Consider the following 18,065-nt stretch of genomic DNA (forward strand, 5'->3'; position numbering starts at 1 on the left):
TCGTCACCTGCATTACGTCCCATCGCCCCAGCGTTACACTCTCAGCCTTTTCTTTGAGCGTCCCCGCCAGTGGTCGGTGTAGCCAAGGCGGAACACGACGAGGAGAAGCCATCCCAGAAGAGGACACCGTTGATGACCTGCACGTTCCTGCTAAAGATTGTTCATTTACATTAAAATGACTCAGCAAAAACAAGTGAAGAAGTCTTGGTGCTGCGGGTGCTTCGGCTGGCTCTTCGCCAGGCGGAAGCGCCGCAGCCCCTCCGAGGAACCTGACGACATCGTCGAGGAAACCGAAAACGCGGGTGCCCAGGCCGATGCAGGGCAACAGGCCCTGGTCTGCCTGAAGAAGGCTGCTCAGCCTCTCTCAGTGGTGGAGGAGGAGATCCCCTCCGACACCCTGCTGGATGCTGATGGGGTGGTGGGGAAGGGCGAAAAGGAGGCCACTGGCAGGAGGCGTCAGACTCTCATCATCACAATCCACTTGGTGAAGAGAGAGAAGGTCCAGAAGCCAGTGGATGATACAACAGTCGCACAAAAAGACTGCACGCAATTGGAGAGCCATGGCAAGAGGGTTCAAACTCTCGTAATTACTCTGCACATGGTCAAGAGAGAGAAAATAAAGGAGGTATACGATGAGCTCCCCTTAAAGCACCGAGGCACGGCTGGGGACGCTCCTTCCAGCAGGAGCAAGGCCGTTACCGGCCCACCGGAAAAGATGCCCCTTATCAGCAGCTTCAAACAGCGGGACGCATCTCAAACACCGGTCAAGAAAATGATCAGGTTCAACTTCCAAAACCTGAACACTTTCGTCAAAATTCGTGAGCTGTACTGTGCCTACGACTACTGCAAGTATGGCTTCCCTCTCTCCAGCATTCGTCCTGAGCTGAAAAGCCTAAAGGAGAGAGCAGTGGAGCCACAGGAAGAGCCAGCAAAGGAAGCAGTAAACAAACTGCCAGAGGCTCAGAAAACAGTAACAGAGGAAGCAACAGATTCAGCCAACAAAATCAATGAGCCACAACACCTCACAGGGATCCTCAAGAAAGGAAAGACGGCCAGCACCGCTCATAAATGTGTGCGCTTTAACTTCCAGAACCTGAACACTTTCGTCAAGGATCGTGAACTGTACTGTGGCTACGACTACTTCAGGTATGGCTTCCCTCTCTCCAGCATTCGTCCTGAGCTGGACAGGCGAAAGGAGAGAACAGTGAAGCCACAGAAAGGGTCAGCAAAGGACGCGGTAAAGAAACACAACACACGACACCAGCAAACAGTTGGAGCAGCTCGCTGTGCACAAATGAATACCACTACTGAAGGGAAGTCTCCTAAAGGTATCCTGAAGAAAGAAAAGATGCCACGGTCCACCTGTCCAGGACATGTGACCTTCAACCTTGGTAACCTCCGCGCCCCCGTCAAGGAACGTGAGGTGTACCGTGGCCACGACACCTTCAGATACGCCGCGCCGCTCCAAGTCACTCAGCCTCCCAACTTTACCTCGAGGCCTCACCAGCAGCCCGTTAGATCCGCCTCTAACTCGCTGCGTGGCGCACCTCGGCACCTCGAGAGGCCGACACAGCGGAGCAACGACTCCTTCCAGCAAAACAGTGGCTGGTATGCTGCACACAACTACACCAACAGCCGCCACTCACAGCACCGCCAGCACAACGCCAGCAGCCACGTCCCGCCAAGATACGAAACAAGGCATTTCTACGAGGGACAGACACATCGGGGCACCAACTCCCGCAGCAGAAGTCGTGCCAAGAGAGGCGCAAAGCCGAGTGGTGGCGAGTTTCTGTGAGCACCGGGCGAGTACACAGCGTCGTGATCAAACTCAAATGTTCAGCGACGTACAGGTGACGTACATTCCGGGTGCATTTCAACACCCGCTGAACAGTAACTGTCGCTGACTGGTGATAACAGAGACTGAGGAGTGCCAAGAAGCACCACAATCACACTGAGAGGAACGGCTCGCCAGCTGACTAAAATCACCATGCAGAGGAACGCATCCCATGGAACGGTGCCACTTCTACGGAACAAATTGTTCAAGAGTGTCGCATCTGTGGGGAGTGTTTGGACGCATGTGTGTGCTTACATCTCTTATCTTATATTTCAAATGAAAAAATAGAAAATATTGTCTTACAAAAAACCTTAGGCAGGGATAGTGGGGTCGTGTTGCACCTCAGAACAAGAAACGTTATGTAAGGAGTTGTCTGAACGACCACCTGTTTTAAAACTATATTTAAATGAAAGGTATTAGAATGCTCTTGCCTGTATGCTTCAGCTCAGTGTGATGACCTGAGTTTATTTTCTCTCTCATTCTCTGCGGAATGATTATAGCTTCCAGGTCTGAGACGCGTGCCCAGAGCGTGACGGAGGTGAGATCGGGATGGAGCCACACATTCCGCGTTATTCATTTATCATGGCAAAACTCCCTGGTTCAGTCACGCTTGTTCGCGTGCTATCAACGATTGAGGCAGCTCACAGAAGGTGCCGGAGCCTTAGAACTTTTGCTAAAAATGGTCTTCACATTTATGCCAAGAATCGTGCCAAATCTGTTCTCCGACTTGCCAATAACTCCTTCATCAATAAATAAAAATATTGAAATTTTCCTAACAAAATTGTTTCCATCTACCTGAAAATAGCTCCCACAAAACTCTCTCTCTCTCTCTCTCTCTCTCTCTCTCTCTCTCATCAAGTGACGACGTCAACACACCAGTCTGGCCGTTCTATTTCTTCACTGACTGGATTTAATCAAAGTCGAACAAAATCAAATGAAAAAATAATCATAAAAAAATACGTCCACATGGTACACACTTATGTTTCTTTGACCTTTTTATGCATGAAAAACACAGATAAAATTGACGAATTTTACGGGAAGTGGAACCTGGCATCCCACACGCGGCTCTGCTGTGTGATTGGCTGTCAGGCCACGAGAAGGGCGGGGCGGAGGAGAGCTGTGCAAAAATGTGACACTAAAAGGAAAACGCGGCCAGGCCACGGTGAATTTTACACACACACACACACACACACACACACACACACACACACACACACACACACACACACACACACACACACACACACACACACACACACACACACACACACACACACACACACACACACACACACACACACACACACACACACACACACACACACACACACACACACACACACACACACACACACACACACACACACACACACACACACACACACACACACACACACACACACACACACACACACACACACACACACACACACAATGGAAGAATGGTAAGTGAAACACGGTACATCAAACCCGTACACTTGGACCCAAAATAAGCATACCTCCCAACAACATTATAACGAACACCGCCGCTACCACCACTACTAATCACCCACCACTTGAATAACTACCATTAACACCATCATGGCAGGCACTTCAACCGCAAGAACTACCATACAACCCCCCTCCCCCCCTCACAGCAGCTACCACCACAAATGCAAAAGAAGAGGAAAAATAGAAGGAAAATGATGAAAGCGGAATGCAAATTCGAAGGAAAAGTTTGTGAACAGAAAAAAAAGATGAGAAGGAGAAGTATGGAAATAATAAGTATGAGTAAGTGAGAGTTTTGAAGGAATAAGAGGAAGAAAAGAAGGAAAAGAAGAAGAACGGAAAAAAAAGGAAAAAAAATATTAGAAGAAGTAAAAACAAGACTTGCAAAAAGGAAACAAAAAGATGAACAAGAAAACGGAAGAAGGAAATGGAAGAAAAAATGTCAAGGAATTAGAACTCAAAGAACGTAGAGGATACAAAAAGGAAGTCACGAGGAAGGCGATGGAAGAATTAAAGCAAGGCAGAGTAGGGAGAAGGGATAAGAGGCGAAATAAGACTTAGAATATATGAAAAAGTAAGAGGATATGAAAAGAAATAGAAAAAGTTGGAAGAAACAATAAAAAGGAGGAAAAAATAAACACGAATAGGAAAGAAGAGAAACAAAAGAGAGTATTTAAATGTGTAGAAATTGGGAAGATTAATATTATGAGAATGTAAAAACGCAGGAAAGCAAAACGAGGAAGTAGAAGTAAAAAAAAATAATATACAAAAGTGAAATGACAGGAAGGAGGAAGATGAAAGGCAAGAACAATAAAATGGAAAGACAAAAAAGACTAAACAGACGATACAAACAGAAAAGAAGAAGGATAGAAAAATATACGAATAAGGCTGAAAAAACGAAATAAAAGGAAGGATAAGTAAAAACACGGATGGGGAGGAGAAGAGGAAGAGATGAAAGGAAAGAAAACAAAATGGATGACAAAATTTAGATTGAGATAATGAGGAAGTAAAAGAGGGCTTGGAGAATGGCCGCGCGGGAGAAAAGATGTGAGCCAAATTAAGAATGAGAGGGAAGGCAGGAAAAAAAAAGATTAGAAGCAAAATTTGAAGTAAGATAATGAGGTAGCAGAAGAGCGTGACGACTGGAAGAAAGTAGAAGAGGAAGAGGAAGAGGAAGTGATTGAAAGAGGAGGAGAAAGAGGAGATTGAGAAGATTGACGTGCGAGAAAAAAATGTGTAAAGGCAACATAAAAAAAAAATGAAAGGGATGAAAAAAAAGATTCAAAGCAAAATTTGGAGTACGATAATGAGAAGGAAGAGCGTGAGGTCTGGAAGAAAGTAGAAGAGGAAGAGGATGTGACTGAAAGAGGAGGAGAAATAGGAGATTGAGAAGGTAGACGTGCGAGAGGAAAGTAGAAGGAAGTAGAAGAGGAAGAGGAAGAGGAAGAGATTGAAAGATGAGGAGAAAGAGGAGATTGAGATGGAAGAAAAAAAAGATATGAGATAAAAAGCAAAGTTGGCGTAGGATAATGAGGAAGAAGAAGAGGCGAGTCAGGAGTAGAAGGAAGTAGAAGAGGGAGAGGAAGTGATTGAAAGAGGAGATTGAGAAGGTTGACGTGGGAGAGAAAAAGTGTAAAAGCAAAATTTAGAAAGAAATGAAAGGAAGAAAAAAAGAACAAGATTAAAAGGAAAATTTGGAGTAGGGTAATGAGGAAGCAGAAGAGAGTGAGGACTGGAAGGAAGTAGAAGAGGAAAAGGAAGAATGAAAAAGGAGAATCAAAAAAAGGAAAATCAATGGGAAACAGTTTAATTTGAGCAGAATGTTATGCGAAGACCGTCAGAAAAAACAAAATAAATAAAAATGAAGAAAAAACATGAAAAAAGGGAAAAAATGAAAAAAAAACGATGAATACAAAAGAGTGGAAGATGAAAAAGGAAAAAAAAGATGAAAACGTAGAATTAAAACTGGGAGAGAATGATCATAAGCAGGAGTAAATTAGAAGATGGGTGAGCGGAATAAAAGCAGACTAGACAAAAAAAGAAGAGAGAGAGAGAGAGAGAGAGAGAGAGAGAGAGAGAGAGAGAGAGAGAGAGAGAGAGAGAGAGAGAGAGAGAGAGAGAGAGAGAGAGAGAGAGAGAGAGAGAGAGAGAGAGAGAGAGAGAGAGAGAGAGAGAGAGAGAGAGAGAGAGAGAGAGAGTTTTGTGGGAGCTATTTTCAGGTAGATGGAAACAATTTTGTTAGCAAAATTTCAATATTTTTATTTATTGATGAAGGAGTTATTGGCAAGTCTGAGAACAGATTTGGCACGATTCTTGGCATAAATGTGAAGACCATTTTTAGCAAAAGTTCTAAGGCTCCTGCACCTTCTGTGAGCTGCCTCAATCGTTGATAGCACGCGAACAAGCGTGACTGAACCAGGGAGTTTTGCCATGATAAATGAATAACGCGGAATGTGTGGCTCCATCCCGATCTCACCTCCGTCACGCTCTGGGCACGCGTCTCAGACCTGGAAGCTATAATCATTCCGCAGAGAATGAGAGAGAAAATAAACTCAGCTCATCACACTGAGCTGAAGCATACAGGCAAGAGCATTCTAATACCTTTCATTTAAATATAGTTTTAAAACAGGTGGTCGTTCAGACAACTCCTTACATAACGTTTCTTGTTCTGAGGTGCAACACGACCCCACTATCCCTGCCTAAGGTTTTTTGTAAGAAAATATTTTCTATTTTTTCATTTGAAATATAAGATAAGAAATGTAAGCACACACATGCGTCCAAACACTCCCCACAGATGCGACACTCTTGAACAATTTGTTCCGTAGAAGTGGCACCGTTCCATGGGATGCGTACGTACATGTGTACTTTCTCTAAATTATGTTCATGAAGAAAAAAACGTATCAATTATGTAAATATCAAGAGCGATTATAAGTGTGAGTGTGTGATGTGTGTGGATGGGGGAGGGGGGGGGCGAGGGGGAGGGGGTGACATTTAGAGGTAGGAAGAAAGAAAACGAAAGAAAGATAGAAAGAAAAAAAAAGATAAATTGAGTGGAAGAGTTTCAGTGTCACCAGTAAATACTTTCTTTTCACATTGTTTCCATCAGCTGGCGTAAAATTATCCACACATTTTTTTCATATCTTGTCATCTTTATATTACAATGTTTTTTCTCGCTGTTTCAAACACAGTAAATTGATATATCCTTGCAAGCTCAATATTTCAACTGGAAACTTCATATCTCTTCTCTTGCTAAATCAGCTTCCTCGAGGTTGGGCGTTCTGTATCGTCTCCGCCAGTTCTTCTCCCCGCGCAGTTGCTATCCATAGGGGCCTTGTCCGCCCTCGTATGGAGTATGCACCTCACGTGTGGGGGGGCTCCACTCACACAGTTCTTCTGGACAGAGTGGAGTCTAAGGCTCTTCGTCTCATCAGCTCTCCTCCTCCTACTGATAACCTTCTACCTCTTAAATTCCGCCGCGATGTTGCTTCTCTTTCTATCTTCTATCGATATTTCCACGCTGACTGCTCTTCTGAACTTGTTAACTGCATACCTCCCCCCCTCCCGCGGCCCCGCTGCACACGACTTTCTACTCATGCTCATCCCTACACTGTCCAAACCCCTTATGCAAGAGTTAACCAGCATCTTCACTCTTTCATCCCTCACGCTGGTAAACTCTGGAAAAACCTTCCTTCATCTGTATTTCCTCCTGCCTACGACTTGATCTCTTTCAAGAGGAGGGTGTCAGGACACCTCTCCTCCCGAAATTGACCTATTTTCGGCCACCTCTTTTAATTCTTTTTTGGGAGCAGCGAGTAGCGGGCTTTTTTTATTATTGTTTTCTTTTTTGTGCCTTTGAGCTGCCTCCTTTGTTGAAAAAAAAAAAATACCGCCTACACTGTTAGCTTTTTCTTCTTAACGACCCAGTCCTCCATACACCCCTATGTTTACCTGGAGATTCTTAACATCGACATCCTCGCCTGTAAACACCATCATGCTTTCCTCTTTTATATCGCAGTGCTTGGCAGACTATATTTTTTTCGTTTTTCCTTTGTCATTTAGTTTTCTTGCTTTCTTTGCTGTAAAAAGAATATCAACTTTATTTTCATGGTTTTTTTTTATGTGAACACCTTTTTTTTTTTTTTTTTTACGTCTCCGCCTATTACGCTGGTAGGCTTGCTTGAGGGGCCTGGATGTTATTCGGCCCCAACCCTTCATGGCGCAGGCAAACGTTTATAGTGCCGCCATCTATAGCGCCGGCAGGCTATCTTGAGGGGCCTGGATGGTAGTCGGCCCCAGCCCATCATGGCGCAGGCAAGTGTTTATAGTGGCGCCATCTTCTCTTGTACATTACCCTAACATCAACACTCCTCTAAGCACCTCATCACATTTCCCTCGTTAGTATCTTCTCACAAGTCAGGTAATTGTCCTTATTTCTGCATTATTCACATTTCTTCTAATACTTTTTGTCACCCTAATATTTTAATCACTCTGTTTCACTCCATTTCTCAAACACAGTAATTTTACTTATAATATATCCTAACAAGCTCAGTATAAACACTTACGCGATCAACTTCTCTTTCACATCCCAGCCACATATATCTTTAGCTTTCATGTACCGGACACTGTCATCAACACACACTCCTGTAAACACCTCATCATCCTTCCCTCGACTGTACCGCCTGCCAGCTCAATTGAACACCACCGCACAGTTGTTCTCCACGCCTCCAGGCTCCCGTGGTTCATCATCTCGTTCCCTCGTTCTTCTTGCCTCCACCTGGACGCCGTGTTATTAAAAGGGCCAGCGGGACGCGTAAATTTTGCTGCTCAGGTGAAGAATTGCAAAACTGACAGCGCGATGGAAAAAAATGGAGGGATAGGGGGTAGAGGTGGAGCTGAATGGTGAAAAGTGAGGGATGGGGGAGGAAATAGGAGGCGGTAGAGGGGAATGGGAAAAACACAGCGAGATGGGAAAAAAAAGCTGTAGAAATGGGAGGAGGAGGAGGAGGAGGAGATGGTGGCGGGGACGGATAGGGACGAGGGCGGTACCGGAAAAGAAACGGATGGAAGGGGAAATGGGGAAAGAGGTGAAATAAAAGGGGGATGTAAGTGGAGAGAAAGGGGATATTAGGAAAGAAAGAAACAAGGGGAATAAAGGATTTGGTAGTTTATGGAAGCGGAGGTAAAGGGAGAAGGGGAAGAAATTATGCTTTGAGGAGGAGGCGGAAGGAGGGAGGGAGGGGCTCTAAACGATAATTATGAGAGGTGAGGAAATGAGGAAAAGAAGATAACGTTGGACACCACATAACAGCCCATAAACATATAACGGTGCTCTCTCTCTCTCTCTCTCTCTCTCTCTCTCGTTCTCTAAATGGGGACTATCACTTATTTCTTGTATTATCGATCTGGTTTCTTCTTCCCTCAGGACTGTAATGCTCTACTGGAGGGAACATAAGCCTGCACTGACCGAAATTGATATCAGCGAAGTGCGTGCGTACCTGCAGAGAATAGATCCAAATAAATATCCGGGCCCCGATAATTTATCTCCTCGCGTGTTAAGAGAATGTAGTCAACAGCTAGAATTACCCATAACGTTAATATTCAACAAGTCATTAGCACAGGCCAGTGTGCCTCTCGAGTGGAAAAAGGCCAATATTACCCCGATCTTTAAAAAAGGAGACAAAAAACAAGCCAGTAATTATCGTCCTATCAGCCTTACGTCTGTCGTAATTAAACTATTCGAAAAAATAATCAGGGATAAAATGATCACTTTCCTTGAAACAAATGAATTGATAACTGATAGTCAGCATGGATTTCGTAGTAATTGGTCTTGCCTTACCAACCTATTAACCTTTTTCACGATGTTTATACATGTTGGGACGCCCGAAGCCCATATGAAGTAATATACCTAGATTTTCAGAAAGCGTTTGATAAAGTTCCTCACGTTAGGCTTATTTCAAAACTGCGTTCCCACGGTATTAACGACCATCTATGTGCGTGGATTCATGACTGGCTCACCGACAGAGAACAGCGTGTAGTTCTTAATGGTGAAGCATCGGATTGGCAACCCGTCACCAGTGGCGTGCCCCAAGGTTCGGTCCTGGGGCCAACACTATTCATAATTTACGTGAACGACTTAGAAACTGATATCCTATCAAAAGTAGCCAAATTCGCCGACGACACCAAATTAGGAGGTACGGTAATGAACAGTCAAAGTTGCGAGAACATTCAATCAGACTTAAATAAGACTTGCCGACTGGAGCGAAAAATGGCAAATGAGTTTTAACGTAGATAAATGTAAAGTAATGCACATAGATGAAAAAAATCCTAACTTTAAAGATCATATTCAAGGACATGAGCTCAGCGAAGTAAAACAAGAAAAAGATCTTGGTGTCATTATCAGTAACACTCTTAAAATGAGTGATCAATGTTCTGCAGCGAGTAAAAAAGACAATATGATGTTGGGATTAATCTCAAGAAACTTTGATGATAAATCACCCGAACTTATGAAGAGATTATATTTAGCATTTGTAAGACCACACCTAGAATACACCGTTCAGTTCTGGTCACCGAACTATATCAAAGATCAAGTTTTGCTAGAAAGGATACAGCGACGAGCAACCAAACAAATTCCAGCGCTCCGAAACTTGCCATATGACGAGCGTTTAAAGCGTTTAGATATGTTTTCCCTAAAAAAGCGAAGGATAAGAGGGGACTTAATTGAGGTGTTTAAAATCCTTAAAGGATTCGACAACATTAACCCAGATAGTGTATTTCAGAGAGACACCAACACAAGAACACGCAGCAACGGTATGAAGTTAAAGGGAAATCGATGTAACACATTGGTGCGCAGAAGTTTTTTCAATAACAGAGTCGTCGATCACTGGAATAGACTCCCACCGTCAGTAGTTAGCGCAGAGTATCAATAGCTTTAAGTCTTCTTTGGATAAGTAATTCAGGGATATAAGATTATATTGACCTTTTTCGCATGTTTTCAGACAGATTTCAGCAAGACCTCAACCTATATTCATATAATTCTCCCCCACAACCTAGATTGCAAGTAGCGAAAGTCAACAATAGAGCAAAGCAACAGTTAATGTCCGCATGACAGGTGGAGTGAGGTGTGGGTGCAGTAAGGTGACAGGTTACTGGTGCGTGCCTAGTACCGCTGATAAAACGAGGATGAAGCCTTCACCTGTGCTCCTGAAACTACACCTCACCCATCGTTGGTATTAGGGGGGGTTCTGGGGCTGCCCTCTGTAGGCCACTCGGCCTCTTCCAGTCTCCCTGTAATTATATGTTCTTATGTAATTAAGTCATTTTCCCCCACAGCTTAGGTTACCAGTAGTGTAAGTTAAGGGTAGTAATTTCCTCTTATTTCTCTCTTTACTGTAAAATTTCCATGGCCCTTTCTTCCTTAAAGGTACATGGTGTTCTCTTCTAACTATTTCCTGCCGGAACGGTGCCGGAGGTAGAGGTTGTTGGTGATGAGACTTCATCTATTCTGTCCTGTCCTACCACACGTAGATTACTAGTAGTAGCGGTAGTAAACAGACACCCTCGCCATAGACCGATAGGTCTTCTGGTGTCTGTTCTTCCTATGTATTCCTATGTATTCCGCCTCCTCCTCCTCCTGCATCTCCTCCTCTATCTCCCCTTCTTTTTTCCTTTTTTCTCCTGTGTTTTGTATTATTTTTGTTCTTTCCCTTTTTTGGTGTTCATTTTACCTCTGTTTGTTTGTTTCCTTCCCTTTTCCTTTTAAGTATTTTCGTTTCCCTTGGTAAGACAAGCGGAAGTATGATGAAGAGGAAGACTAAGGAAGAAAGGGAAGTAGTGAGCGGAAGAGAAAGAAAGAAAGAGACGCAGACAGACAAACAAGCAGACAAGTGAACAAGCGAAAGTATGACGAAAAGGAAGACTAAGGAAGAAAGGGAAGTAGTGAACGAAAGAGAAAGAAAGAAAGAGACGCAGACAGACAAACAAGCAGACAAGTAAACAAAAACAGACATCGCTTGAATGGAAAAAAAAAAAAAGACTGACATCGCCAGTAGTAGAAGACAAAGTTAAAGACCCCTAAGACATACACTCAATAAACAAAGCCAAAATAAACTTATTATATAAAGCCCTGATGAAGTCGTTATTAGCACTTTAAATGATATATATGGCAGGAATAGGTTGGTCCTTGTAAATCAGCCTATACATTAAATAAGGAAAGGTTAGAGGTCTGGAAATGGCGTCGTCAAAGAGGAGAGGGGTAAAAAAGTAAGAGTTTGATCCGATTACGTGGATTGGGAAAAAAGTGATAGAGTGGCTATTGTTCTGTACTTGTAAAGCTGTTATTGTTTACTTTCTCGCCCCGTCTATCTTTGTCTCCGTCTTTTTTTTTTTTTTTTTTTTTTACTTCTTCCATTTGTTGTTTTTTGTATTTTCATTATTTTCCTTTTCTTCGTCTTATCACCTCTGACATTACATCATTAATTATCACCAGCATCGGCACACCGCCACCACCACTGCCAGGATCATCACCACCAACTTCACCACCACCACCACCACTGCCAAGATCATCACCACCACCGCCACCATCACCAATATTCTCTCAGTATGTTTCTTTATTTACTGGTGCTGAAAAGGTCAGATAGCAAAGCGTTACATTAATAGGAGAGAGAGAGAGAGAGAGAGAGAGAGAGAGAGAGAGAGAGAGAGAGAGAGAGAGAGAGAGAGAGAGAGAGAGAGAGAGAGAGAGAGAGAGAGAGAGAGAGAGAGAGAGAGAGAGAGAGAGAGAGAGAGAGAGAGAGAGAGAGAGAGAGAGAGAGAGAGAGAGAGAGAGAGAGAGAGAGAGAGAGAGAGAGAGAGAGGAGGAGGAGGAGGAGGAAGAGGAGGACAAGGAGGACAAAAGTACACAGGAAAGCAAACAGCAACAAACCTCTTGGCTGTTTGTTGTTGCTACTATCTACTCTAATCTACGAGTCAGAGACACAGGACAGCAAAGGTGAAGGCTCCTCCCCTCCTACCAGTCCCTCTAGCCGAGGCTGGCACGAAAAGGAAGAATACCATGTAGTATAGAAAAACTACAATGGAATCTTACATGGACAGAAGGAAGATCATAAACGACAACTAGGCTAACACTACTTTCTGTTAGACCGGAGCAAAATAACGGATGCTCGGGTTAGCTTCTAAATATTTGTCTAGTCGGTTTTTGAACGTGCAAATAGTTTCGCTTTCGACGACGTTTTGAGGCAGAGCATTCCATACATTGATGACACGGATAAAGAAGAGGAGGAGGAGGCAACATGGAAACATGGACTAGCAGGCAGCAGAAAGCCTGTTGGCTCATTACAAGGTTGCCTGCTTCAGTGATTTAATCAATCCGTTAGCCATAGGAGTGGCTTGCAAGGAGGGATTAAAGCACTTGTTACTTAAAGATTTGTATCATGTCTCCCCGCAGTCGTTTCTTTTCCAACGTGAAGAGGTTGAGTCGCTCGAGTCGCTCTTCATAGGGCTTCGTCCTCAGTGATGGTATCATCTTCGTGGCGCGGCGCTGTACTCTCTCAAGTAATTCAATGTCTTTCCTGTAATTTGGTGACCAGAATTGCACGGCGTATTCCAGGTGGGGCCTTCCCAGCGAATTATACAAGGATAACATAACTCCCGGCGTCTTGTATTCAAAGTTCCTCGCTATGAACCCGAGCATTATATTGGCTTTCTTACAGGCGGACTTGCAGTGTTTTGCTTGTTTCAAGTCACTGCTGATGGTGACCCCGAGGTCTCTCTCCTCTTGCACAACATGTAGTGGTTCGCCACCCATGTGGTATGTGGTTGCTGTTTCTGGATCCGATATGCATTACTTACATTTGGTAGTGTTGAAGGACATCTGCCATTTTTCTGACCACCGAGTGATCTGGTCCAGGTCTCTCTGGATAATTTCGCAGTCTGCCGTCGTGAGGGCCTTCCCACCCACCTTTGTGTCGTCGGCAGGAGGAGGAGGAGGAGGAGGTAAAAAGGCTTTGAGGAAGGAGACGTCTCTCTCTGGAATATCTACAATCCTTAGAGAGAGAGAGAGAGAGAGAGAGAGAGAGAGAGAGAGAGAGAGAGAGAGAGAGAGAGAGAGAGAGAGAGAGAGAGAGAGAGAGAGAGAGAGAGAGAGAGAGAGAGAGAGAGAGAGAGAGTGTGTGTGTGTGTGTGTGTGTGTGTGTGTGTGTGTGTGTGTGTGTGTGAGAGAGAGAGAGAGAGAGAGAGAGAGAGAGAGAGAGAGAGAGAGAGAGAGAGAGAGAGAGAGAGAGAGAGAGAGAGAGAGAGAGAGAGAGAGAGAGAGAGAGAGAGAGAGAGAGAAGGAGAGTTTTTCCTTTCAAGGCGAAGGGAGGTGGAGGAGGGAGGAGGAGGACGAGGAGGAGGAGGAGGAGGACGAGGAGGAGGAGGAGGAGAAGGAGGAGAAGGAGGAGGACGAGGAGGAGGAGAAGGAGGAGGAGGAGGAGGAGGAGGAGGAGGAGGAGGAGGAGGAAAAAAAGGAGGTCTTGAAGAAAGGCAGAAAGCAGCTGTTGTCATGGGGAGGAAGATCAAGAAGACTAAGCAGGAGGAAGAGGAAGAGAGGAAGAAAATATGGAAGAGGAGAAAAAACTCGGTACAGGAAAGGAACAAGAAAAATGAGGAATAAAAGAAAGAAAAAATGATAGTGAAGAATATACGAAGAGGAGAGGTAAACAGTTAAAGAAACAGAAGAAAGTAAAAACGGAAGGAACTCGGATATAGAAAGAGGTATTGGAAGGAAAGGAACGAGGAACGGAGAGAAAGGATGATCATAATGAAATAAATGGAAAAAAAAAGTATAATATCGTGTGGAGGAAGGAAGGGGAAGATGAGGGAGGGATTGAGAGGTGAGGGGAGGGAGGTGGCAGGCGATGGGTGAGGGAAGGGGAAAGATTACAAGGGGTTAGAAATGTGAAGCGGGAGGTATTGGCAGCGAAACAGGGAGGAAAGGGAGAGGGGATAAGAGGAAAAAGAGAGAGAGAAAGGGAGAGAGGAGAAGAGGAAAAAGAGAGGGAGAAAGGGAGAGGGGAGAAGAGGAAAAAGAGAGATGGAGGAAAAAAGGAGAAAATTGTGACAGAGAGAGAGAGAGAGAGAGAGAGAGAGAGAGAGAGAGAGAGAGAGAGAGAGAGAGAGAGAGAGAGCTCCGAAGCCACACTCGAAGCAGCGAATGAGGCAGCACCACCCAAGCCTCGCCGACAGAGGGCTCCACGAACACCTCAGCCTCATCATTATAAGTCTTTGTTGCTGTTCTACACTATAAATAATCCCTCACGCACATAAAAACTCGACATTACATTACTTCTTGTTTTTTTTACTTACAGTTATGTGAAAACAGCGAACCCTTACGTGTGTGTGTGTGTGTGTGTGTGTGTGTGTGTGTGTGTGGTCAATGGGTAGCAGGAAAGCAATGATTCGGTGATTGACAGCCAGCCAATCAGCACGTGTTTCCAAGCCTCGTGCGGGGGAGGAGGTGGAGCTAGTACTCTACAGGGTTAATCAAAACTCTGTGACTTTCCTCCTTTGCTCCTCAAATTTTCTTACAACATATTATGAAAGGGAAGTTGGTTAGATAAACATACCTTTAATTAGATATATGAGCAGCCTTCACCTGTGTGTTTGTGAGAGCTAGAGGGCGTAGGAGAGGCAGAGAGCATAGTTATCCCCGTACATGATCGCAAGCTACACACAATCACCGTATCCCAAACTCCGGAGCACCCTGTAACACCTTCCGCTCTCCCGGCCTTCCCTTCCCTTCCCGTCCTTGCCCTGCCTCACTTCGCGTTGAGGTTCCGTTGCCGGTGTTGCGCGTACAGTGTGGCGGTGCTGCGTTACGTGGGTGTTCCTGCCGTGGCCGTTGCTGACGTCTGCCTCGCTAGGAGATGAGGTGAGGCTGGGAGAAGGGTGTGTAGGGAGAGGCTTGGATGGCTAGGGAATGGAGGGACGGGGACAGAGAGAGGGATGGATAGGGAAGGGAGAGAGGAAGTTTAAGATGAAGTGATGTTGCAAGGGATTGGTGTGTTGGGAGGTGGGCAAATGTTGGGGAAGGGAGTGATGGAGAGAGGGAGGGAATCCAGGGATTGAGAAAGGTGGGGAGAAAGGAATGGAGGGGAGGAGATTACAGGAGGGATGGAGAGAGGAGAGAGAGGGAGAACTGAAGGAAGGGACGAATAGATGCAGGGCAAGGGAACGGAAGGATGGAGAGTTGAAGTGAGGACGGGAGAGTAAAGGAATGGAGAGGAGAGAGAGGGAGAGGGAAGGGAGGAATGGTGAGGAAGGAAGGAAGGAGGGATGAAGAGAGTGGAAGAAATGTAGGGAAGGATGGAGAGGAATGGAGGGAATGGCTGAAGGGAGAGGAAGGGAATGGGGGGAGGCAGTGTGTAGCAGATGCTGGCAGCCGACACGAGGCAGTGTTCCTTTCCTCTTAGTTTTGTTCCACTCTTGGTTTTCCTTCTCGTGTCTTAAACCGAGTTGCTTTTCCTCCTCCTTTCCTTCCGTACACGCCGTTGGTTCCTTTCTCCTTTCCTTAACTGTGATGTTTTCTCCTCCGTGTGGCACAGTTGTTATTGTATCTTTTTTTGTTTTTGTTTTGTAATATATTTGGGCTTGCTTTTTTTCCCTTTTTCCTAATATTATCTTTCTTTTCCTTGTCTCAACCTTATTTTCCAGTATGTGTTATTTGTGTTATTATTTGTATGCTTGGAGGAGCAGGAGGAGAGAGAGAGAGAGAGAGAGAGAGAGAGAGAGAGAGAGAGAGAGAGAGAGAGAGAGAGAGAGAGAGAGAGAGAGAGAGAGAGAGAGAGAGAGAGAGAGAGAGAGAGAATCTGAAGGGGGTGAGGAGGTTTAACTTCTGCTTGTCCCTTGGTGATGAATGGTGTGGCGGAGGTGAGGCAGTGTGGGGAGGGGTCAGTGGGTGGGGGAAGGAAGGGAGAGAAAAGGAAAAGGAAGGGAAGGAGAAAAAAGGAGGAAGTTATGGAGGAAAATGACTACTTCGAAAGAATAAGAGGGAGGAATGGAGGGAAGAAGGAAAGGGAAGGAAAGAAGGAAGAGGGAAGGGAAGAAAGTAGGGAGGGGAGAGAAGGAAGGAGAGAAGGCAGGAGGTTATGGAGGGAAATCATTGCTCCGAAATAATAAGAGGAAGAAAAGGGACGAAGGGAGGATTGAACTGAAGGAAGGAGGGAAGGAGTGGTAGGGAAGAAGGAAGGCAAATCAAGGGAGGAAGTAATGAAGTAGGAAAAGGAAGGGAGGAAAATAAAAACATGGAAAATAAGTTAAAAAATAAGAGAGAAGAGAAAATAAAGGGTCAATGATTACCGGGCTTTTTCTTCATTATTATTATTTTTTTCCCTTGAGCTGCTTCCTGTACTTAAAAACAACAACAACGGAGAGATAAGGGAAAGTTGAAGGATTGAAGAAAAATGTTAGGGTAAGGAAGAGAGGATGAGAGATCAAGGCTAAGGAAGGATAACGGAGGGGATAACAAAAGGAGGAAGATGACAAGGGAAAGAGGAATAGAATAAATGGAAGACACTAAAGGAATGAAGGACGTGTTTGGGGACGAGAGGAAGAGAGAGCAAGGTAGTTATGGATAAGGAGGAATGGATGAGGAGAGGAAAGGTTGAGGAAGAAGAAAGGAGGAGGAGGAAGGAAATGGTTAAGGGAAGAGACCGTTAGAGGATTTAAGGGAAGAAGAGAGGAAAGTGAAAGGAGGAGGAGGAATAGGAGGAATACATAGGAATACATAGGAAGAACAGACACCAGAAGACCTATCGGTCTATGGTGAGGGTGTCTGTTTACTACCGCTACTACTAGTAATCTACGTGTGGTAGGACAGGACAGAATAGATGAAGGCTCCTCCCCACCCACCTCTCCCTCCGGCAACGTGCCGGCAGGAAATAGTTAGAAGAGAACACCATGTACCTTTAAGGAAGAAAGGGACATGGAAATTTTACAGTAAAGAGAGAAATAAGAGGAAATTACTACCCTTAACTTACACTACTGGTAACCTAAGCTGTGGAGGGAAATGACTTCATTACATAAGAACATAAAAACACAGAAACGCAAGGAGAATGGAAGAGGACGAGTGGCCTGCACAGGGTAGCCTCAGAATCCCCCCTAATACTCAAGATGGATGAGGTGTAGTTTCAGGGGAACAGGTGGAGGCTTGATCCTCGTTTTACCGGCGGTACTAGGCACGGCACCAGTAACCTGTCACCTTACTGCACCCACACCTCACTCCACCTGTCATGCGAACATTAACTGTTGCTTTACTCTATTGTTAACTTGCGCTACTTTCAATCTAGGTTGTGGGGGAGAATAATATGAATTTAGGTTGACGTCTTGCTGCAATCTGTCTGAAAACATGCGAAGAAGGGTCAGTATAATCTTATATCCCTGAAGTACTTATCCAATGAAGACTTGAAGCTATTGATACCTTGTGCGCTAACTACTGACGGTGGGAGTCTATTCCAGTGATCGACGACTCTATTATTGAAAAAACTTTTGCGCATCAATGTATTACATCGGTTTCCCTTTAACTTCATACCGTTGCTGCGTGTTATTGTGTTGGTGTCTCTCTGAAATAGACTATCTGGGTTAATGTTGTCGAATCCATTAAGGATTCTGAACACTTCAATTAAGTCCCCTCTTATCCTTCACTTTTTTAGGGAAAACATATCTAAACGCTTTAAACGCTCGTCATATGGCAAGTTTCGGAGCGCTGGAA

At 44.7% G+C, this 18,065-nt stretch overlaps 1 protein-coding gene across 1 annotated transcript; it reads left to right on the top strand.

Annotated features, from left to right (window-relative positions):
• Positions 1-145: 145 nt before the first annotated feature.
• On the top strand, positions 146-2,116 carry LOC126993770 (uncharacterized). Its single transcript, XM_050852934.1, has 2 exons — positions 146-849; positions 1,147-2,116. Exons 1-2 carry the CDS (start codon positions 176-178, stop codon positions 1,793-1,795), a joined length of 1,323 nt encoding a protein of 440 aa, XP_050708891.1. The 5' UTR covers positions 146-175; the 3' UTR covers positions 1,796-2,116.
• The last annotated feature ends 15,949 nt before the right edge of the window (positions 2,117-18,065 follow it).

This window comes from Eriocheir sinensis, unplaced genomic scaffold, assembly GCF_024679095.1.
Source record: "Eriocheir sinensis breed Jianghai 21 unplaced genomic scaffold, ASM2467909v1 Scaffold673, whole genome shotgun sequence".
Lineage (NCBI taxonomy): Eukaryota > Metazoa > Arthropoda > Malacostraca > Decapoda > Varunidae > Eriocheir > Eriocheir sinensis.